General features: G+C 34.6%; 1 protein-coding gene and 1 long non-coding RNA gene across 4 annotated transcripts; both read left to right on the forward strand.

Moving 5' to 3' along the window:
• The first annotated feature begins 1,033 nt into the window (after positions 1–1,033).
• Positions 1,034–2,563, forward strand: LOC118280208 (uncharacterized). Of its 3 annotated transcripts, none has more exons than XR_007705827.1 (3): positions 1,034–1,437; positions 1,691–1,912; positions 2,052–2,563. It is a non-coding gene; the product is annotated as an uncharacterized LOC118280208 (long non-coding RNA). The 3 variants fall into 3 exon arrangements; XR_007705829.1 differs by having other exon boundaries at positions 2,055–2,563; XR_007705828.1 differs by having other exon boundaries at positions 1,691–1,903.
• Positions 2,564–9,518: 6,955 nt separating this feature from the next.
• LOC118270675 (uncharacterized) lies at positions 9,519–19,236 on the forward strand. The gene is made up of 3 exons (XM_035586411.2): positions 9,519–9,852; positions 15,222–15,334; positions 18,957–19,236. The coding sequence occupies exons 1-3, from the start codon at positions 9,558–9,560 to the stop codon at positions 19,140–19,142; spliced, it is 594 nt and encodes a 197-aa protein (XP_035442304.1). The 5' UTR covers positions 9,519–9,557; the 3' UTR covers positions 19,143–19,236.
• The last annotated feature ends 4,886 nt before the right edge of the window (positions 19,237–24,122 follow it).

Genomic DNA, 24,122 nt, shown 5'->3' on the forward strand with positions numbered 1-24,122 from the left:
AAGAATCTGCATATAACTTTTTGGTAAATAATTCGCATTATATATGGAGAAAAACAGTCTTGAAAACCGTGAAAAATTTGGCATTTCTTTTACTAGTGTTAGTGCAATAGGTTATAATATTAAACGCTAGATGGCGTGCACCCGATAATGTAAATTTGAAGAATCATTACTAATTTTATAACAATGGTTTTCATTAAAAAACATTACAATAATTTAAAACTAACTATCGTAAACGAAAATATAAAACATTGTGGTCGTGTGTGAAAAAAATGTTAGCGTTAGTTATTATTTTTATCACTGGCAACAATAAAAAAATTTAAATTCGTTCGTAGACAAAATACGATGTTGCCGTTCCGTCGAACATGACCTTTGACACGTTGCCAAACTTATTTAGTACCATCAGATGGTTGACTTGAAATAAAATACATTTCGAAGAGTTTGCGTAGCATTACGCTAGGCTTTACGCGCGGAATTTCTTGTATGTTTTTGATCAATGAAAATTCATTGATTCGAAGTAATATTTCTTGTATGTATTTCTTTCCAATTTAATATGATTATTGCAAAGTATTGTAGTATATGTTGTTTATAAGTAAGTAATTTTATTTCAAAATAAAAATACCTACCAACTAATAAATATTAGCAAGTCAGCCCGTGAGTTTAGCTGGCTATTACAAACTAAAATCCTCATATTAGAAATCACCGATCGATATTATATTGTTTTCTCAGATTAGTAATACAAATAACTTTGGACGGACAAACATTAGTATTATTTGTCACATTATATTGGTACGCAATATAATGTGACAAATAATACTAATGTTTCCGCGCGTTCCGATACACTCAAAATCAGTTGAACGGACGGTAAAACAAGTATCTTTAAATTTCTAATGTTATAGTAAATAGAGTATAATTATGTAATATGATTTTATGATTTTATTATGGTTGTTCTGCAGCGATTTGTCAATTGATGTTATATCATAATTTGGGTAAGTAAAATTTTACTGCTATATTTTTTCTGAATTTCGGAACGTATTTAATAAATTCTGTTTTATCTATGGTATGGATATTTACTTTGCAATAATTTTCATGACATGAGACTACATTTTGCTGCAATTACAAGCGATTTGATCTGGTTTTGTTATAATTTCGTTTCAATTTTATGCGAATAGGTACTGAGTTTATAAAAGTAACATAATATTGTCTTGTATATAATTAGTTTTTGTGTATTTCGGATTCCGTTTACATCTAGGTACCTACTATGTCGGGGTCCTACGAGAAAGCTGGCGTATCAACGCCACGAATATTCAGGCGCCCGTAAATCGTCAAAACGAGTGAAAAGCGCATTCAGTTGGATACATGTGGACGACAAGATAGTAAACCTGTAAATTATAACTCAAGTTGTGGCCAGCTTCATTGTAAACAAACTTTAGTTTTCAAGTACGTATAGTCATCAGTTGTTGAGCCATCTACATGTAAACTTAGAACTCTTTTAGTAATATGCGTTTCATCCCTCTTCTTCACATGACCATACCAAGAAAAACGATTTCCTTTCAATTTTGCTCTATCATTGGATAATAATGTTCTAGTTATGAATAAAAAGCATGAATATTACTATCAAGTAAATTCTATTGCATGTCCACTTTATAATTTATTTTAGCATCTTCTTACTATAATATTAAATCTATTTCAGGTTCAAGGACAAATGCGTGTCAGTAACATGGATAAATGCTACTTCATATGTTTTATTTCAGTCAATGAACCTTTGACTGTTATAGAAGTTTGTCGAGATAATATAATGACTTTATCAGCAATATGATGCCAAAGTTAATACACTTTTTTAAAGAATGTATTCTGCCAGAAATAGTTTTGAGACATGTTCAAAAAATGCGAAATGTATACCTAGGTATGAAAGGTACACAATTTTTTTTATTTTATTTTATGATTTCCATTGATTTCAATCTATATTATATTTTTTTCTTGTGGGATATTGTTTTCATCCACATCAAAAGTTAAACACAAAATATACTAATTATAGTAATTTTCTTTCGCAGCAGCTGTGTAGCGGTAGTTTCCAGGCAATAATGAAGAAGGATGAGTGAAAACAACACGACAAATGTTTTTTATTGTACTATTATAGTAGTGCGTTTAGAATCTACATTATCAATGTTTACAGTAATGTTTTTTTTGATGTCAGAAAACTGAAATGGTGTACTCGTCGTAATGAACATAATGTTCATAATGTGATATGAATACATTGACCTATTTTAAGGTTTCTGAAAAACAAAAAGGAAAGTTGTTGCTTTTTTATTTCCTTATGTAGTATAGTGATTATGGATGCTTAGATATTCTCAAACATTTTTCCGCTTTGATTGCAATCTATTATTCTGGTTGCCTTGTTTATGAATTATAGTTTTGAATTATTATTTTGAATGAGATTATTTTTTAATAATCAGTCACGTATCAAGCATTCATGTCACATAAATACTTGTAATAATTGCAGGTTAGTATATACATTCTATTAAATAATGTATAAGATAATAAAATAAAACTGTCTTACATTGCATTCTTGACATTCATTTTATTCCCAAACTAGTGACCCGCCCCGTTTTCGCACGGGTGCAAAATTATCAGTTTCCCTACTATAATATACATGTATTATACATATAAACCTTCCTCTTGAATCACTCTATCGATTAAAAGAAACAGCATCAAAATCCTTAGTGTAGAAAGCATACAAGCGGATATAGGGACAGAGAAAACGACTTTGTTTTATGCTATTTAGTACCTAAATATAACACTACTTATACCTTTTATTTTTAGAACATAATAGCATCAGATGGTGTTCTTTAGTTCCTAATCCCCAAGACATAATTTCTACAGGTACCAGCCTATTAACTTTTAAATGCACGCCATCTAGTGGTTAATTTTGAAGAAAGGTTGATTTTAAAGTAGGCGCTATGTCTATGTGTGTATAAATGACTGTAAACAGAGTTGGATATTAATATTTCGCTTTTATGGCAAATCGGATGGGTTTTGAGGCGATAATTTGACTAATTCCGATAAAGTGGGATGCCTGATTTTCGCATTATTATTTCTGTTACTTAATATTGTTCCAATGACACTCAAAACAACATAAAACTGAAAATGTTCAATTCAGCGCCATCTATCGGGAAACGAGCCATGAAGAGCTCGGAACATTCACCTTAATGAGTTTTTTGTTCTATTCCTGGAATTATAGTTTCTTTATTCCTTAATAATTAGAACTAAGAAATAGGACAGTACACAGAGTATGAAAATCAAAAATCTAATTAGTCCGTCATCAGTTAGATAGTTAAAAAAATATTGGACACCAATTTTTTTCATGTTCATATTAGTTTACCTATATAAAACGCATCACGTCACGATACCTTATAAAATATAGTAAATCGTGACGTCACACGATATTTCAAAACAATGTATCGTTGAAAGTATTTAATTTTGTAAGAAAATACATGTTCATGTTTTAAAACTATCCTCCAAACGGACATTAAACAATTTAGGATACTACCGTAATCTCTGGTTAAGAATTCTAGAAATTTTCATTAAGAGTGTGGTATCTGAAATTCCTCTTTATGTTGTGTACCTAATTACTATAATGGGACTTGCCCTTTACTATATTTTGACTTATAACATAACTTACAACGAGTGGGTTTCCAAAGTCCTTTTACTACTTCAGAGAATCAGCAGAAGTGTCATTACGGTTGTACTAAATTAAGACAACAATAATTATAATCTTTCCAGCTCATCGTGTCGAGCCAGTGCTGTCGCTGCTGCTGTCAAGGAAAAAGTATAAATATAATTGCCAATCAGATATACAACGTATAACAAAAGTGGGGTATACATAACAAATGCATGGTTTCTAGATAACATAACAAACTATACGGGAAGGGTTTTTAAACTCATGTTTTCATGGTACCAAGTTATGAATTTTCGCGAATCAAAATTAGGTAGACAGGTACTGGGCGACCAGATTTACAGAAGAAACGTTTCGTAATATTAGCGAATGATTCCTGTAGTGTTGTGACACATTTGTATGATTTGAAATCAAGAACCATTCGACATCAAGTATTTGGAACTATTTTTTAACCGTATTTTAAACTGAAACTTCGTGTAGAAATTCTATTCAACCTGTATTCATCAGCGCTTCTTAATGTACTTATATAATATGGTAATTTTGTTACACGTTGTATATTATATCTGATTGGCAATTATACTTTAAGGTGAGGTCAAAGATGTGCAATCTTTGTAAAGGTACAAAGATATTGTAAAGAGGATGGTTGACACTTCAGGTGACGGAAAAGCTGGCTTTTAGCTTGGTCAGTCTTTTGGGCACCATACCTCACGACTCCGATGAGGACAATTTCTTCGACGCTTTAAGTTAGTTTTTATATCTCAGAAAAGTTTGAGTAACATTGGCTAATCCTAAACCATCGCCCAGGGGGTAGTTTTCAAATTAAATTGTGTAAGTAGACGGTCCAGATGATGAGTTCATTATTTATTTATTTATAGTAAATAATCACGATACTGGAGAAAATCTTAGTGTGGGGGCAAGGTTTTATTAAAACGTAGAGTAAATTAGTTTTTTGCGGTTTAGTGTAATCATCTTACTAACATAATAAATGTGATTGTGAGTTACTGTATTTTTTATTAAATCACGTCAAAACGGCTTTAAGGATCGGGGATGAAATTCGAAACACGGGTAGATTTTGATTTGAAATAACTCGTAGGCTACTTTTCATCCCAGGGGAACGCTGGCGAAACCGATGCATGGAGAAGCCGCTGGCAGAAGCTATGGCGTTTATATATAGCACGGTTATGGGAGGTTACGTAACTATAAATTCAGGTAAGAAATTAAAGATTGATATAGTACAAAGGCAGTAGATAACGTATGATATAATTTGTAGCCAAAACTTAACCATGTAAGTACTGAATCAATCTTTATGTCATGTCTTACAATCTTTAATTAATCTTTATGTATCAAATAATTTAGTTGATTGAACATGCAGATTTTAAGAACACCATGGTTTGGGCTCTAGCAGTAAGAAAACGCACCAAAAGTTAAATTCCAGTTAGGTAATATTCATCGTTCTTGAATTACAAAATGGGTGACAAAAACATGTTCCGTGGACTCACCACGGCTTAGAATCAATAAATTAAATATTGTCCTCCAACCCACACACGGAGTGTGGTGAGGAAATTTTCCTCAAACATCTTCCTGGAAATAGGCAAATTATTTTTACTTATATTAAAAAGATTTTATTTATGTTTTGTTAATTTCAATAGATATTGAAAACCGTTTTTGCATCACTACTTAAGATCTCTCTTTTAAGAAGATACTTTTCATATCGATAATTATGCTTAGAGGTTTAGATAAGTAAAGTTCCCTAAGAAAAGGAGAATCCTCCGACCAGGCGAGGTGATCGAGCCTGAAGGGCTTTCTGTCTAACTCTTGTTAGTCGGGATTTTTCTAACTCTTGTTAGTCGGGATTTTCTGTGTATGTTAATGTGTGATGTAGGATTCGTGACGACATCCGTTGAATTGTTCGTCGATCGTCTATGTGCGATTTCTGTCATCTGTCACTTGTCTTGTGTCGCATCTTAAGTTCCACGTGGACGAAGCCGCTGGAGTATAATTTGTATTCAATAAATCAATCAGTTCTTTAAAAAAACATGTCTCACGATATTGTATATACTACAGAAACTAAAATATCACAACACAAAGACACCAAAGGTTTCTATACAAAGAAATTGCTTACAAAAATGAAAACATGTACCAAAATGTTTTATGTTAACACAGGCTGGGGGCTTAGGCAAACAATATCAAACAAATATAAACAAAGGTTATTGTTTGTGAACAAACAATGTATAATAACATTGTACACTATGAGAATTCGACGACAGGTGCCGAATTTATATTTGTTTAGTCTGTTGTTGTATATGTAATTCGATTTTATCCTCACATTTACATTTTGAGGTTATACACAGTGGAGTAGTTGCTATGTAGAGTACACATCATAAAGATAAACAGGCTATATATAATTATTATCAGCTCATGTTTCGTCCCCAGGAGAATTCAAAAATAAAAACAGACCGCGGCAATTCTGCCTATAATTATGTCAATGACCTCGTTCATGTATGAAAAGGAGTATGAAAATATCTACAATTTAGAGAACACGGTGTAGCATACGGTGACGGTATGCCACATGGTACGTAGCGAAGGAGACTGGGATGCCGTCTACTTCTTCTGCGAAGCAATCATGCTAGTTAAGGAGGAGGCAGGGTGTGTGAGGGAACGAACCGCATCATGCCCCAGCCGTCGTGAAACACATGCCGGGCGTCAGGGATCGTGCTATGATCACTGGCCACTGTAAGCGAGGGTCTGCTGATGGCGAGCAAGGGTAGCTTGCCGCCCGACCAGAACCGGACCCGTACGTACGATGTCTCGCGTTTTGCGTGCACCTCAAAGAACCATTAGACCACCAGAGATGGGGGCCTCGAACAAGGTGGGAAAAGTCACTGGATGATTTTCCCCCACAAACAAAAAAACCTACCTAGACTCGATCACCAATTTAATACTATCTAGTTTTACTTTCTTTAATAAATACTTACTACATACAAACCACAAGAAGTTCAAAGAAAGCATTCCCCAATAGCCCTTCATTAACAGCCGACACTCTCACCGACTCTAAAAATAGAAGAAAATGGCGGACGGCAAAGAAAATGTAATGTTACTTCAACATCTTTAACATTGAACTAAAGATACTAGAAGTGACAGAGACAGATATTTGATGCAACATTAAAAAGCCCGTGGGAGGTCATTGGTGGACTATGGATATACATATATGTTAAATTCTTTATGTAATAAAATTTTAACATGAGCTTGTAGTTTGACTGCGCGGTGGTTAGGCAACTGGCTGCCGCGCAACGTGTGGCGGGTTCAATACCCGCACGGAGTATATCTTTATGTGATCCACAAATTGTTGGTTCGGGTGTGGGTGTCATGTGCATGTGAAATTGTATGTTTGTAAACCCACCAACGACACAGGAGAAAACCCTAATGTGGGGCTACGTTTATAAAAAAAATAAACTTGCTCTTGTCTCTCTGCATCACCCCAAGGTCGACTGTTAGAGAACGCTAAATAGGCATCAAGTCCACCATTTTAAAATGTGCATGAAGTGTAAAATAAATAAATACATACATACATACATACATATCTAACCACACGCCTATCTCCCATGGGAGTAGGCAGAGACTATGGAACGCCAATCGCAACAGTTATCAGTCTTTTCATGCATGCTCGTCGGTTAAGACTACTTTTTATTCGGCCCTTCTTTAATTTATCGACAATTTTGGTCGATATTTGTTCATTCAGATAAAAAATAATACCTGTTGTACTGTGCGGTGATTGACAATTTTTACACTCATTTTAAATTTTATTTACTTTATAATATATTAAATTACTACCTTTCTCTCGTTAAATTTAATATATAAGCTATTATGTTTTTATATAACCGTTCTAAATTATAATAACTGTGTAAATTACGTTCTAATAAAAAACCTGATAAGAAACACTAAATCTTAGTCTTAGAGTTAGAATTAGTCATCTTTTTAAGTTTTCAACATTATATGAACATGTAGGATAAAAAAGTATTTTTATGTTAAATGAACTTATTTTGTATGGTCATTGAAATTAGGAGTATGGATCAGAAGTCAAGATTGGGGTTCAATTTCAAATTTAAAATTTTACCGAACCCAAATAGGTCAAGTTGAATAAAACCATCGTGAGACATACTAAACGAACTAAAAATCGCGGTTTACTCACGTTAATCAATTGAGAAAAGCTCTATTAGTTTCTAGTCACAATGGGATTCTTCATCATCTTCAGCAAGAGTCCCTCTGTGACTCGAAACTAGTAGAGCTTTTCTTCATTAATTTACGTAAGTATTAAATAAAAGCGTTTAATAATAAATCAGATTCAGATCTATGAAATATCAGATCTTTTTAGATGCCACTTCTAGTATCTGTAAATCGTGGATTAAAAGTGTTGAAAATAAAACAATAGTTTCTTTTTATTTTATTTGGCCAAAGTCGTTTCAATGTCTTGTTCTTTAGAAAAGTGTAATTCTGTAATCATTTTTAATAATCTTGAATCACTGATAATTGCTATTAATTCTAGACTATGTGTTATTACTGAGCAGAACCCAATTATAGTGCGCTCGATACAGAAATCGAATATATAACTTCTAACTAGTACAATATAGTAACTAGACTATACAGTCTGGTATAATTAACTCCACTAAAATCTAAAGCTACTAATCTACTTAAAATTTTAAACAAAAAAAAGCAACGTCACGCCTTTTATCGGCACGTAATGCCGCTATACAATGTACACCCAATTTTTACCATTTGTTTATAAGTCTTATGTAATAGGGGGTGAGCCTATTGACATATAGCGGACACAATTCCAGACTCCGTGCTTCTACTGAGAAATTGGAAAAAAAAAATGCTCAATAATACTTTGCCAAACTCGGGAATCGAACCCGAGACCCCTTGTCCGGCAGTCACACTTGTGACCACTAGACTAACGATGACTCGTGATTGACTCATGCTCATGCATTCATTATAGTCTACAATTATCAACACCACATCTCAAGCTTCTAATCTACTTAAGAATTAAAAAAAAGAAACTATTAACATAGTATTATTATACAAACGTCCTAATATAATAATAATGACAACAAAAACACTGACAACTCATTCTAATCTCGAGTAAAAATAATCTTCTCGTCACTGGAAAATTGTCAAGTGCCAAGCAATTTAACACTGCGAGAGACATTGTAATAAGTGCAATCAAACAAACAAACAGAGTGTGTAACTTTATATATACACGTACAATGTTACAACTTCGCTTGTGGTCTTTACCAAAATCTTATATGAAATCTTATAAGTATACTTTGTATACCTTTTTAGATCTATGTTCTATATAAAACGTACAATAAACATCTTAATTTGATTTGGAAACGCAATTAAATGTAAAATTTGAAAATTTTGTCATTATATGGCATCCCATTAATGACTGTAAAATTTATCAGAAAACATCTTACTAATGTTATAAATGCGAAAGTTTGTGTGTTACGCAATCACGTTAAAACAGCTAAAGGGATCGGGATGAAAATTTGGAACATGGGTAGATTATGTTCTGGAAAAACACATAGGATACTTTTTATCCCACGTCAATAACAGAAGCTAGTATAGAACAAGCTTCCATACCATTCCATATTACATACTTCTCTACACTAACAGTTGATCTACTAACACATACTTACACCACAAAACAAACAAACAAACAAAACTAAAACTTTCTTACAACAGATTGCAGAATCGCCGCACTTTTTTACCACTCACTGTGATAGCTCCAAAGAAATCGTTCGTTTCGAGCTTCTTATTTTTTTTAACCAACTATATAAGCGTCTTGATCTCCCTTTCTTGCTTATTGCGCGAATCACCATCAACGACAATGTATCGAGAGGTGACGGTTTTTCTGGCACTATGTGGCTTTACTATAGCTTCTCTATTAGATGGTGATATAGACTTGGCCGATGGAGTGCGGTTGGCTAGGATTCCTGTGTCAAACTCCATTGAAGATGAAGGGAGATCCTTTGGGGAGAATTCTGCTTTACTGCGGATGGCGAAGTTCTTGCAAGGACATGAATTGCATGTGAAGCTCCCGAATTTGATAGAAAAGGATCGTGTGACGCAGTTCGTCGCTGATACTCTCAAGGTCGTCGATGAGAGCTATAAGGAGAATTCTGGTGAGTTCTGTGTGTTTTTTTTTTAGAGTGTTTTGTTTTATGATTATGTGCTTAATGTGGTGTGTAATAAGGTGTTTTTCTTTTTGAGGCGGTGGTTAAACGAAATCTTTTTATAATTATATTCTAATTTCGTGAGAGTTTTGAAGTTAATAATTTCAATCTTGTTTCATTTTTTAGTATATAAATTTTTGTTCGTATTCGTTTGAAAATCTGTCAGTAAAATCGACATGTTATAGGAAGACCAACTTTCTACGTAAATAATTTTAACGAGTTATTTTGTTGACAAAAGTTCCGGGAGCCAATTATTTATTATAGTCGTTAGTGTGTTAGTTATAATATTTCTTGATCCTGTGTTAGTACACAACGGAAAAAAAATCGTGACTCGAAAACACACTCATCACCGATCAGCAGAGATATGCTGACAGTAACAATAGGGATGATGACGGGGTATGAAAATTAAAAATCTGTGTAAATGATGTCAAATTCCAAATTGCTTATGATACCCTAGTACTTCAAAACACACAACTGCTCTATGCTATAGGTTTCACTTGATGAATGATATATTATAAACACTCTACGGATCATATTCGATATTATTTAACGTGCTGAGAAACGTAAACTTCCCAACACTAGTATCTACTTATGCGCAGGTGCCATATGTGGAATAAAATTTAAATTATTCCACAAATGGCACCCACGAAAAATACCTATGGGTGCCGTAAGTGGAACATCTCCGTGCCATTAGCTTGGGTGCCATTTAAACGGATGCCCAATGTGGAATACCTCATATTGACGTGTGTATGATAGACAATAAAGTAACGTTGTTTATTGCAGTTGACTATAGACCCACAAGTCACGTAAAGTAATAAAACACTAGCCAAAACTTAACCACCCAAGTCAGGTTTCAGATAATCCCCAAAGGACTCAATCTAAATATGACATAACACCTCTATTTACATAATATTAGATACGAATTTCGCATAACTTATGTTAGGATTATAATCCAAGCTCCTGAAGTACATAGGAGTTAAAGTTATGATATAAATTTTGATTCAGTTTCAAGGCCTTTGAAGCACCTTAATGACGTCATAATATTTACGTTAAGGTGCTGTTATGTTACCGTAACTGTTAGTTTAATGGTCGTAAGGGCTGATTAGTATCTCACATAATTGTGGTGTAGGTACATGACATAATAATTATTAAAATAGGGTATATGACTAATTTTTATTTTAATGACCGTCTTGTAGATTATTTAATACCATTAAAAGCGTATTTTATCTCCTCTTTCGAAGATATTATATTGATTTGAAATATCGCGTCACTTCTACGTACATTTTATACGTAGAAATGACGTTATTAACTCCCACTTCAAAACTTTGATTCGTTTTATCTGGCATCATCAGCTAGTTATCGATAACGTTATGCCAGTTGAATTTGTAATTCGCTTAGAAATAGCGAAGTGCTGTGAATGGTGAGTTCGGTATTTTTACATAGAACCATTTTCAACTTCATTAGTAACAAAGTATATAACTGATTAGCTTAATTGAGCTTGAAGGCGTTTAGAAATTTGCTTTTAGATTAGTCATAGTGTTTTTGTGTAATACCTATCGCGGGAACTAATATATTGGGAGGTGGATGACCAAACTCTATTATAAATTAGTTTAGTTGAAACAGTTCCTTTAGGTATTCAATACAAAGTACTATTATGCTATCAAGATGCTGAGCGAACAAAATATCTACAAACATTAAAAATTACTGCTTACGGCAGAACCGGAGAGTCATTTAATGGTTACTTAACCCAGTCCTTAGCAATTGTTTTCGGAAGAAAATCGTTACTAAAGGATAGTTTAGAAAGTAAAAGAAAGAAAGGATAGCTTTTTAAGACTAACAACAGTACTTGGAAACATTTAATGATTACGTAAACTATTCCTTAGTACCGATTTTGTTCCGAAAACAATAGCTAAGGACTGGGTTAAGTAATCATTAAATGTTTCTAAGTACGGTTATAACTCCTTTACCTAAGTACCTCTTAACTATACTAGACACGACACACTAATTAATTCTGACTGCACGGTTAGTGCGGTGGCTGGGCAACTGACTGCCGCGCAACGAGTAGCGGGTTCGATTCCCGCATGGAGCAACTCTTTGTGTGATCCTCAAATTGTTGTTTCCAATCTGGGAGTCATGTGTATGTGAACTTGTATGTTTGTAAACACGCTCACAACATAGGAAAAAATCCTAGCGTGGGGCAACGTATTAAAAAAACTAATAGAAAAAAGATCTGATAAAGATTAAAAATAACCCACTACATAAGCTTTCAAGCAATAAAGACAACATCAACAATCGGGGCCATCGTTGTTTTTTCTTCATAATTTAGTCAAAGTACGGCTGATCTAATTTCCGTCGGCTGACAATTTCCTCTCCGTGCCCGCTCAGTCAGCCGCGGCGCCACTAAACTGATTCTACGTTTATTTATAGGAAGGGAAATGTTGTTTAGAGGCATTATTTTTTGCTGTTATGTAACTTGTAGGTAGTATATAATATAGAACGCGCTTTTTAAAAAGAAAACGTTACTATTCATTTGGATTTTCTTCTGTGTCATGGGTGAACGCACAAACATACAAGTTTAGTTGCAATGTACATATAGAGAAGCATTACATACTACTAGTACATACATGACCCTGTTAGGGTGTAGCAATTTATCTGGTAGATATAAGTTTTTAAGCTGACATGGTCACTAACACTATTATTAGAACTTATTACGGGATATTTAATTTAATAATAGTGTTATCTGGTAGATATTACAATATTATACTTAAGTATGCATATGACACCCAAACTGGAAACAACAATTTGTGGATCACACAAAGAGTTGTTCCGTGGGGAATCGAACACGCTCAACGTTGCGCGGCAGCCGATGGCACAGCCACCGCGCCAACCGTGCAATGTCGTAATCGTTTTTAATCTCTGAAGGTGTAGGCAGAGATAAACTAATCATTTTTTAATTCAGTACCTACTTTTCACTTGTGTAATATCTATACTAATACTATAAAGCTGAAGAGTTTGTTTGTTTGTTTAAACGCACTAATCTCTCGAACTACTAGTTCGATTTGGAAATATATTTTTATGTTGGATAGTCAATTTATCGAAGAACGTTATAGGCTATAAAACATTACGCTGCGACTCGTAGGAGCCTAGCAGAGCGTGTAAAACCGCGCGGAAGTAGCTAGTAATATATGTTATATTAAAAACATAGAAAGGTTAGGATGATGTGCTCATGTCGTGACTTCCTTTTTTACTTTCTGCTTTTATATTATGAGTCATGTTTGTTATTTCACTCGTATAAGTATATACCGTAATTAATTTCATTTTAATGAATTGTTTTGACGCCCCAGTGACTGTCAGTGTTTTATTTTTATTTTTAACACTTAAACAAAAACGGTATTATGACCGAACTCAGAGTCATTTAATGATTAGTTAACTCTTTACTGAGCAATTGTTTACAGAACAAAATCGTTGCTAAGGAATAGTGTAAGTAATCATTACACGTCTCTGAGAACGGAGAGTTAAAAGTGAAATATTTTCAGCTATGGTTAAATTCAAGGTGTAATAGAACACCGCCTTAACTTAACTGCAAAATGGAAGTTTAAATTAAGAGCACTCATCGAACCCAATACCTTCTACTCACTTGATTATCAAGACATTCAATCTTAAGACAAAATTTTAACAAAACCCTTAATAAAGATGGAATGCTCAAATTCATATAACATTCTGAAAATTAATTGCAACCTTCTCTGTAAGAGTATAACGGGTTGAAATTATTAATGAAGAAAACTGAAGCCTGAAAACTTCAGGGCTACAAGTTTGAAGGTTGCCACAAAATACTCGTATGGTTTAGTTTACATTTTGCTTGAAAATCTTTACTCTTGTACTGAAATTCAGTTAGCGTTTGTTATTTATTAAGCGGGTTAACGTTTCAACATGTAGTTAGTTTAAACTTCTAATTGTCTAATATTCAATGTTTAGTTTAAAGTTAGTTATGTATTCTTTACTGGTCAGTCGTATGTGTGTTGTTTAATAAGGTCTTAGGTTAATTCTTGGGAAGGCCAAAGTATTATTTGGGTCTTTCGATGTATTTCATTTCTTAGTAATAGATGTCGTGGCTGTTTTTGTTGTCACATTAAGGGTCTCATTGGAGCTGCAAACAGCCTAGCTAGTTACTGGGGCTCTAGTTCGAAGCAGGAGTAGAAACGTGGTGGTTTTTAGTCAGTAAGAGTCTGACACTCCCACCCTCCTCAGCCTCACCGAAGGTGGTAGAAGTTATTGGATGATTTTCTTCCATCAATAAAGGGTTTATAAAATAACTGGTGACGATATTATATCGTTCTTTCTATAGTTACTCGTAGTTTCTATTAGATTAGTTGCCTACAAAGTGCCCTTACTGTTACCCAAATATAATATAAATCGACAAGCGTTATGTCTATAATTTGATCTGGTGTTGAAAATTTGGAAAACTTAGCACATAATACGTGGTCTAAAAGTTTTCTAGTTTCAAAGTTTTACGCATTTGAGTGAAGGTTAGCATTGTTAGAAATGAAGTTGACTTATATTGGACAAGAAGTTTTACAAAAAAGTCTTTAGCCTTAGGATATCATTATTTTAGTTTTAATTTAGTTTATTTAATTTAAGTAACAGTATGTTAAAATACTGTGATTCTTGTTAAAATAATGGGATAAGAAATACCCACATATTTAAAATATGAACGTGTTATTTTGTAGCAAATTTTTTTTATTATAATAATAATGTATCAGAATAGTAGTTGTTTTATTGTAAAGCGTCCAAATAAATGAAACATTGTACATAAATGAACAATGGCGATTTTATCCCGTATCACGTTGTTTACCAGACAACCTTGGTAATATTTTGTACTACAAAAATAAGAAATGATAAATTTATTGTAGATTTTGTTACCAAAGGACAGACGGTAGTATTCTGTTAATCTTTGGCGACTGAAGATATGACGCTTTAACAATACTTACTTATAGTTTTTATTCAATAGTGCACATTCATATTTTGGAATATAAACATGATTTTTTTTAGCAACTATTATTGTTTTATAATATTTTCAGCCCTTTACCCTTTATTCGAATATTACTATAGAATTTAGATGTTCTTAAAAGGCGATGCAAACCGTCGAAATAAATGAAAACATTGTACATAATGAACGTTGGTAGTTTTATCAATAAGCACGATGTTTACCAGACAACATTGGTAATATTATGTACTACAAAAATAAAAATCATTAATAAAAAAATATATTACCGTATATTTTTAAGTATGTCTAAAACCTATTTATACTTATGTTACAGTGACTGGAAGAGGCAAGGGCGGCGGCGGCGGTGGCGTAGCACTTCTAGGCCTGATGTTTGCCAAGGCGCTGGGAGCTATGGGCATTGGAGGCTTAGGTCTGCTCACGATGAAGGTATGTGTACTAAGTTGAGAGCATGTTCAACATAACATCAAACTGGCATTATTTAATTGATTTTGAACCTTACTTGTTTAAGGTCAAGGTTTAAAATCTGCAACGAATTTGTAAAACATACAAACTGGCATAATTTAATTGATTTTGAACCTTACTTGTTTAGGGTCAAGGTTTAAAATCTGTTGAAGATAATTTATCTATTTGTAGCTACTAGGAAATTGGAAATGAATTTGATGTTTTTTTTATTTAAAGTTTGTCTTGATTAGCCTTAGTTAAATCTATTGACTTGTTCGTCAACTAGCGAGTGTCAAACTCGCGTGTTCATCAATAGCGCAGGTTTCTTTTAATTTTGCAGATATATTAGACCATAATCTATCAACAGTCTATCATGACTGGTATCGATTCCCAAGACAAATGACTGTTGCAGAATTCGGATCGGTTTTTAACTTTCTCAGTGTGTGTTTAGAACTGTGATCAGTGTATGATTCGCCAATTCATTTCTCCTGTAGCAATTTACATAGGAATCTATCGTAAGCGAAATTATCATTTTCCATTAAGCACACACGATGTGATCGTAAAAAGAAAAGTGTTGTCTTCACCTAATAAGCATTTTAAAAGCAAGAGTAAGAATACCTCGAATTCTTACAACGTCACGCCTTTGATCCCAGAAGGCATAGGCAGCACAGCACAGCAGGTGTACATTACGGCACGTAATGCCATTGTACATCCACTTTTCACCATTTATGTTATAAGTCCCATGTAATAGGGGGTAAGCCTATTGCCATATTATACCGGGCACAATTCCAGACTCTGTGCTACTACTAAGAAATTTTCGATAAACCGAAAAAAACTCAGCAATATTTTGCCCAACCCGGGAATCGAAACAAAGTCCTCTTGCCTTACAGTTGCACTTGCCACCACTCGACCAACGAGGCAGTCAGGCAATCATTTAAATTGCGAGGCAGACATTTAAATTCAATTTTTGTAAATCTAGATATCTCCAACTATAAGTGTTTTATATCTTACGTGAGACCGTTTTATAATCCACTAACACGCTAATTTTTAGTACAGATGCGTGTACAAAATCTCTAAAGACGACGATTATAATTAATTGAACAAAATCCTCGCCGAAATCTTGTTATAAATCGTAGAATTAAGAGCCTGTGTCTATCAGTCACCAGAAATGTTGTTTAAAGTAAAAGTTCCCAGTCTATAATGCGCTCACTTTGCCAATATATCAGCGAGACTAAGAGTATGTATGTGCCAGAGATCAATAGAACTTATTGAAATATAAACTTTATAAATATCAAAGGTTCGCACTCACACTCGCACGAAGCGCTTCGCTTCAAGCTTCCTTGTGCGAACTGCTAGGGAGTGGAACTCTTTGCCGGAGTCTGTGTTTCCTGATGGGTATAACCTGGGTGTCTTCAAAGCCCGAGTGAATAGGTTGCTTATGGGCAGACGTGCTCCATTGTAGACCGCATCATCACTTACCATCAGGCGAGATAGCCAAACGTCGGCCCATTTAACATAAAAAAAGGTTAACTTGAAACTGTATCCTTAGTACGAGTTTGCTTTACGTTTAACTTTTACGCTTGGATTGGTTGATTTTTTCGAGCCAGCCAATCAGAACGCCGAACGCGCTCTTAACTCTAACTTTTTCCTTCAAAGTTTTTACTTTTATATTTCAAATTATTCGTCGCGTGAACGAGAAAACCGGAGGTCCAATTACCACTCTTCCAAATCTTCTCAACCCTTAAATTCCTAACCCCTAAAAGGCCGACAATGCTTGGTGGTTTGGCAAAAGCTTGTAACGCCGCTGGTGTTTTGGGTGTCCAAGGTCGGCGGCAATTGCTTACCATCAGGTAATCTGTCTGCTAGGTTTATACCATAAAAAATATACAAGCATTATCACCTTAACTCTCTGTTCATTACTCTTCCACGTCACCACAAGAACGTGCAGTATGTAGAACACGGACCGTCGATTTTTCCCCGTCACGCTGAACGCCCTGGCCCGCTTAGCTCTTGTAATTACACACTTTTCCCAATTAACATCACTTCACAATAATTGTATTTGAGACACACACGTCATTTTAAATATACGTATTGTGGATGAATTTTATTTATTTTTGATTAGTGTTGATGGGCTATTAAAGTGGAGATTGTTTCGATGATATTTCTTTTACTGCCACGCTCAGAGACATTTAATGAAAACTTAGTGACGATTTTGTATAGAAGACATTTGCTAAGGACTGGGTTAAGTAACTATTGAAAGACTCTGAGTACGGCGGTTAGTGTTTTAGCTTTTTTAAGTTAGATTTTGTGTCTGTTAGATTTGATACAGAACTAATATATTGTAGTTTTGATTTGGAAATGTTTATAACATGAATAAGTATAGTATAATAGGACTGATGTTATGTAACAAATACCATAAAGCATCTAAGGGTTATTTTCCACCAAATATATGCTATGTTGCGTTGCTGTGGATGCGCTTAGCTCTCACTACTCATAGTGGAAACGAACTCAGCTAAGCTGTTTTCATATGGAAACATGCGTGCTATAGGTGCGTGCTATGCATACTCGAGCAGCGCATCTTCCTCGCACAGCTACATAGCTTAGTATTGACGGGTGAAAATCGTCCAATTACTTCTCCCCCCTTGTGTGAGGCGAGCGAGAGTGCCAGACTCTTACTGACTAAAAATCAACCCATTCCTACTACTTCTCTTCGAGCCGGAGTCCCAGAAACCCGTCAGGTCATCTGTGTCTAAACTAATGTCTAACAATGTTATTCCTGACTAGATGATCGGTCCTAAACCGCTAATATTAAGTAGCCCGTCAGTCTACACTACACTTAAACAAATGGCACTATTAAAAATCTCTCATTCCACATCCATAAGCCTCGTACTCAACACACAACTAACAAATGTGAATAATAATGAAAGTGGGGATAACAGGCGTTATTATAATGAAAATAATGAGAGTGGGGATAACAAGCATTATTATAATGATAATAATGAGCCGCTTTGTGTTTTAATAACTTATTATGGTGATTAGGATTATGTGTTAATGTATGCGTTGGGATTTAACTGTTGATTTAAATAATTTTATTCATAGTAATAGTTGGTTGTGTTTCAGTAGATCGATTAAAATGTTTTATTTTAGTTTCTTCCTCTTGTTTTACTTCGCAATTACAAAAATAAACATTAGCTAGTAGATACCTGTTTGTATAAGTGAGCTTTGTGACTTATAGTATATAAATCTTATACGTTTGTTATATAAAGGTGAAGTCTGTTTTTTGAAAGCGCTAACCTCCGGAATAACTAGTCCGAATTGAATAATTGTTTTTGTGTTGGATAGTTCATTTATCGAGTAAGGTTCACGCTAAGATCAATATGAACCAAGCAAAGCCGAGTGTGTATGTAGGCTGATCTAAGGAGTGACTAAAACTCTTATAAAAATTAGGTCCATAATAATCAATCAATTCAGAACTTTCATCTTATCTAAAAATCGCATATTTCTTATATTTATTTACCAAGGAATCAGAAAAACATGGCCTTAAACCAATTTCTAAACTGTAAATTTTATTACCTTTTCATAGTAACACCAAAAATCATCTTTCCAGGCTTTAGCCGCATCAGCGCTCGCTCTAATGCTAGCAGCCATAGTGGGAGTGAAGAAACTGGCATCTCATGACGGAGGAGAGGACCACCAGGTCATATACGCTGGCCACCACGGACACCACAGAAGGAGAAGAGAAATCACCCCCCTACCCTACCGAGGTTGGAAACAGTACGAACAAGAGTCTTAGTCTAGATAAATTATTTATTAATTTATTGTCCTAATGTCCATACTTAATTTATTCTCTTATTAATTTATTAAATTATTTGTTGTCTTTTTTAAAAGGTTTGTGTTTTTATTTATTTTATTTCTTTTTTTTTTGTTGAGTGATTAAAATAATGTAGATTCTATATTATTTCACATCCAACTCAAATTTACATTGTAGATGAATGGATAGTAAGGGATGCTTTTTTAAGAGGGGAATCATCATCCCGTTTCTACTTTTGCCCTTCGAACTAGAGAAAGAGATACTAGAATGTGAGAAAGAGATGCTACAATCGTGTCATTTGATGTTCCACTGTCTCTGCTTATCTTAAAGAAAGACAGGCATGATTGTATCATGAATGTTTTTTTAATTTAATTAGCTACAACCTTGACGAATAAATATTTAGTTTTTCTCTTTAATGAGACAAGATAGTTATATTTGATTTTCTTTTCGTCTCTAATCTGCTTGATGTCTTTGAAACTATTGATAAAGAAAAATAATCTTTAAGATCACAAGAAATATAAGTTCTTTCAATGATTTTGGCTAGCAAAAATATCGGTTTTATTAAAATGTCTGTTGACTTAACTAAAACACTACAAGACAAACTATGTACATTATAACGCTTAGGGTATTTTTCCACCAGAGATGTGCTACGTAGCTATGGTGCAAAGATGTAATAGGTAACCTGTGATACAATGTGACCATTTCCATTGATACTAAGCAATGTAGCTATGCGAGGACGATGTGCTATGAAAATACTCCGCTGCAAAGTAGTTGTATGAAGAAGATAAAACCATCCATAGCACGCATCCATAGCACACATCCATAGCACGCATCTTTCCATATAAAAAACATATCTTAGTTGAACCCGTTTCCACCAGTGCTAAACTATGTGTACCAATGAATATGATTTGTGGAAGCCAAAAATATCCACAGCTACGTAGCATAACACATTTCTGGTGGAAAAGCACCCTCATACCCTTTGTTTACTTCTAAGGCTTGGTTACTTACCAAGCCTAGTTATTGAAGGTCTCTTGCCTACCTAGATTGACTGGATAATATCTAGCCAACAAAGTGATTGACGTAAAGCTTGATAGGTTATTAGTTACGTAGGTAATTCAAGGTTCGGCCAAAATGTTGTGGTTTGTTTTTGGAAATAGTGTCTAAAAATACATCTAGGTCATTTTAGGTGGAATAACTAGTCTTCTTTTTTCTAAGAGAGAAAAATCATCCAATGAGTTCTCTCGCCTTGGGCGAGACTAGAGGAAGTGTCAGACTTCTTACTGACTAAAAATATCCCCGTTCCTACTCCTGCTCTTTGAGCCGGAGCCCCGGTAAACCCGCTAGGTAGACCGCAGTCCTGTTCAGTGATATTGTATTATTCTTAGCTATTAGGTATTATTCTTCTTCGTGTAGTGCCTTATCGATTCCAGTGGTGGTACTTAATTGGGGTGTACGGTTTTATCACATAACCGTTACTCAACCAATTTCTAATCATAATGATTAAAATTAGGTGAATTATAAGAAGAAAAAAAACGAAGAAACAGAAATTGATGTTTTTTATAGTTGAGTTAAGGTATATTATTAAGGTTGATTATAATTTATTTATTTTTTTGGAATAAGGGTGCAAACGAGCAGCCGTATCCCCTGATGGTAAGCGATCAGCACCGCCTGAAATAAAAATATTTCATTAGATATTCCACATTAAACTAATGTCACGCATTTTCTTCAATACATTCTTTGGAAGAAACAAACCAATCATTCCTTGATTTGAGAACATAAAGAATCCATTGGGTTTCCAGTCACGAGGAGGTAGCATTTGACTTGGAACGTAGTCACGTTTGTAATGGCCTATTCTGGCTGGATTGGTCGGTGAAGGATCGATGTGTAGAGCTTTACAAATGGATTGATGGTTTACGGCAGGGCTGGCAAACCTTTCTTTCAACGTAAGTATGACAAAAATATTTATTCTCTCTCTCCCTTCTCCTGTGTCGTGGGTGCGTTTACAAACTTACAATTTCACATGCACATGACACCCAGACCCGGAACAACAATTTGTGGATCACACAAAGAGTTGCTCCGTGCGGGAATCGAACTCGCTACCCGTTGCACGGTAGCCAGTTACCCAGGCACCGCGCCAACCGTGCAGTCATTTTACTTTGAAACTCGTCGGTTTTCAAAGCTAGATGCTAAGTGTGACAAAACAAAAACCTAACCTCCACCGACAAGTAATTATAATTATGTTAATGATGCACATGAAAGCCCATTATAGACGCCAGTAGTCAATGAAAAGGTCGTGGTAGTTGAAATCGGCATGGAGGGATTATTATATTTTCACCGTGCACTTTATTCTAAGAGATGTTGTATTGATATCTTAAAAAATAATTTTTTGAGAGATTATAGATTTTAAGGGAACAGTGAATAAAGGTCATTTGACCAGGTGAGGTGATCATCCCTGGTTGGCTATTACCCAACAGATACATGTTGGGATTTTCTATTCTTGTTTAATCACGTGCAAACTTCATTTGAGCGATGTAGAATTTGTAACGGGATCTATGGAATTTTCACGTCAATCTTCTATGTGTGTGTGTATAGATTTAACAGAATTAATGCTGACCTGGAGTTTTCTGTCTAATAACTGGAAGTCTTTAATGCTATTCATTTCTGAAACTAAGACAGAAAAAATATCCGAACATAGCACCTCTTCTTTTTTTGAAGTCGGTAAAAATATTGTGTTCTGTGCAGTCAATACCATATTTGCCAATAGTTCACCATCCCTGGTTTAGAGTAATGCTGGAATGAGACTAGAAATGGTTTGTGTAACAAATACGTGTTCATTAGTTGTATGAATTTGTTTGGAAGTAAGTTTTGAAAGTGGTTAGTTTGATAAAGTTTTGTTGCGGAGTTTTCAAGTAACAAATTAAAGGTTTAGAACTGTGACAGATGTGTTTTAAACACCATTTTTTAAAAGGGAAAAAATCACCTATTATCTTTTCCTACCTTGGGCGAGGCGAGAGGGAGTGTGAGACTTTACTCACTAAAAATCTCCCTGTTCCTACTTCTGCTCTTTGGGCCGGATCCTAGGCAGTCCGCAGTTCCGGGTCGTCATCAGCTCTAATGGACCCCATCAGTCTCTGCCTGTGGGTGGTGTAAGAAGTAGTTAGGGGACTACACATTTGACAGAGACCAGACAGTAATGCTTCCTGGTAAACTTCAACCTTTTAAACAGCTTCTACAATCCCCTTGCTAAGCGGGAAAACTATGCAAAACGTCTCTTATCTGAAGGAGGTCTATATTCCAACAGTAGACTGTCATAAGCTATTGGTAATTATCATACAGAGACATACTAAATTAATTAAAAAGTCACGGTTTACTCACGGATATTTATAGACAAAAACAAAAGCGTGCGCAGAAGCAGCAATGTCGTCACTACTCATGATGAAGATTCGAAGAGATAAATAGTCTGTGACTCGAAACTAGTAGCACTTTTCTCCATTAAGCCGTCGTATGTCGGAACGCAGATCCACGCCAGAGACAAAGTATTTTCTATTGTTATCTTATATATGGCATACGAAAAGTTTAAGTAAGTAAACCGTGATTTTTAGTTCGTTAAGCTATTGGTATTGTAACAATATTTTCTCTCTAGAATAAGTCGCCACAAAAACCAGCCTATAAGACAGATAATCTCTTTTCACACAAAACTATGTAATAAGCGAAAAACAACACGGACCAAGTAAATACTCGCATCTACTGGTAAACAAACAAAAAAAGCCACAAAACCTTTTCTCCTCAACGAGCGATACACTTTCTCTTGATTTTTTATATTTTTTTAATTTTATTTCCGAAGCCTTTCACTCGAAAATTTCGTGGAAACGAACGAGACGTTATGTCATTATTGTTACAGTTGTGAAATAGTTTAAAAGTAAGTTAACTGTAATATAACATAACTGTTATGCTTTTGGATATAAAAGTAGCTGTGTTATATTTAACAACAACTTAATAGTGATTCGATTGCAATGTAATATAAAAAATTGGCTAGCGTAACTTGAATTACATTTTTTGTTATAAAACATTGCCCGACTCTAGTATTTCCTCATGTGTCGTGGGTGTGTTAAAAACATACAAGTTCACGTACATATGACATCCAGACCTGAAACAATTTGTGGATCGCATAAAGAGTTGGTCCGTGCGGGAATTGAACCCGCTACACGTTGCATGGCGTCCAGTTGTTCAAACACCGCGCCAACCGTGCAGTTGAAAAATTATATTGGCGTATGTAGTCCTCGAAGGAATGGGTAAAGATTATGCATCAATGCAACACCGACATTTGTCATCAGTTATGTTATGAGTCTCATATAATAGGAAGTAAGCTTGTCTACGAAACACAGACAAATAATTTCACTTCTAAGCGGTTCTTAATAACTGGTAAGCATTTTCAGACAGTTGCTAAAAATACAGTACTTTTACGTTTTCTTTGGAAGTCCAAGAAATCTAATCTTAGTGCTAAATGCACTTTTCAACAGGACAAAATGAAAAAAAAGCAGTTTAATGATTAAGTTACTGTCAAACTATAAACTCCTGAACCAGTTGGAAAATGAATAAAATAATAAGTAAATCTATTAAATTTTAACGCCATCTGTGAATATGTAGTCATTTTAAAACCACTATTCTATAATTTGAAATAAAACTCGACACTCTGGTATAAAACTTTCTCTTACTTTCACTAGTTGTAAACAAATTCAAGTAACAATCGTGAGATGGCGCTGTACTCAAAATTTAGCACTTGATACTATCTCCGAGTTAAAAAACTAAATTTGTCTTAAAATAAGACGAAAATCCATGAAATGGGACTATAAACCACGTATTTGAGTTAATTATAATCAAAATTGTATTTGAAATCACTGCTACCTATGTTTTGTACGGAAAACTACACGCATCAACATCTTTAGTTTCACTTTCTCTTCG

Source organism: Spodoptera frugiperda, chromosome 13 (assembly GCF_023101765.2).
Source record: "Spodoptera frugiperda isolate SF20-4 chromosome 13, AGI-APGP_CSIRO_Sfru_2.0, whole genome shotgun sequence".
NCBI classification, from domain to species: Eukaryota; Metazoa; Arthropoda; class Insecta; order Lepidoptera; family Noctuidae; genus Spodoptera; species Spodoptera frugiperda.

Coding starts and splice junctions, on each gene's coding strand:
- LOC118270675 (XM_035586411.2), top strand. CDS start 9,558: ATGTATCGAGAGGTGACGGTTTTTCTGGCACTATGTGGCTTTACTATA. Junction 9,853..15,221: donor GAGCTATAAGGAGAATTCTG/GTGAGTTCTGTG, acceptor CTTATGTTACAG/TGACTGGAAGAGGCAAGGGC. Junction 15,335..18,956: donor TAGGTCTGCTCACGATGAAG/GTATGTGTACTA, acceptor TCATCTTTCCAG/GCTTTAGCCGCATCAGCGCT.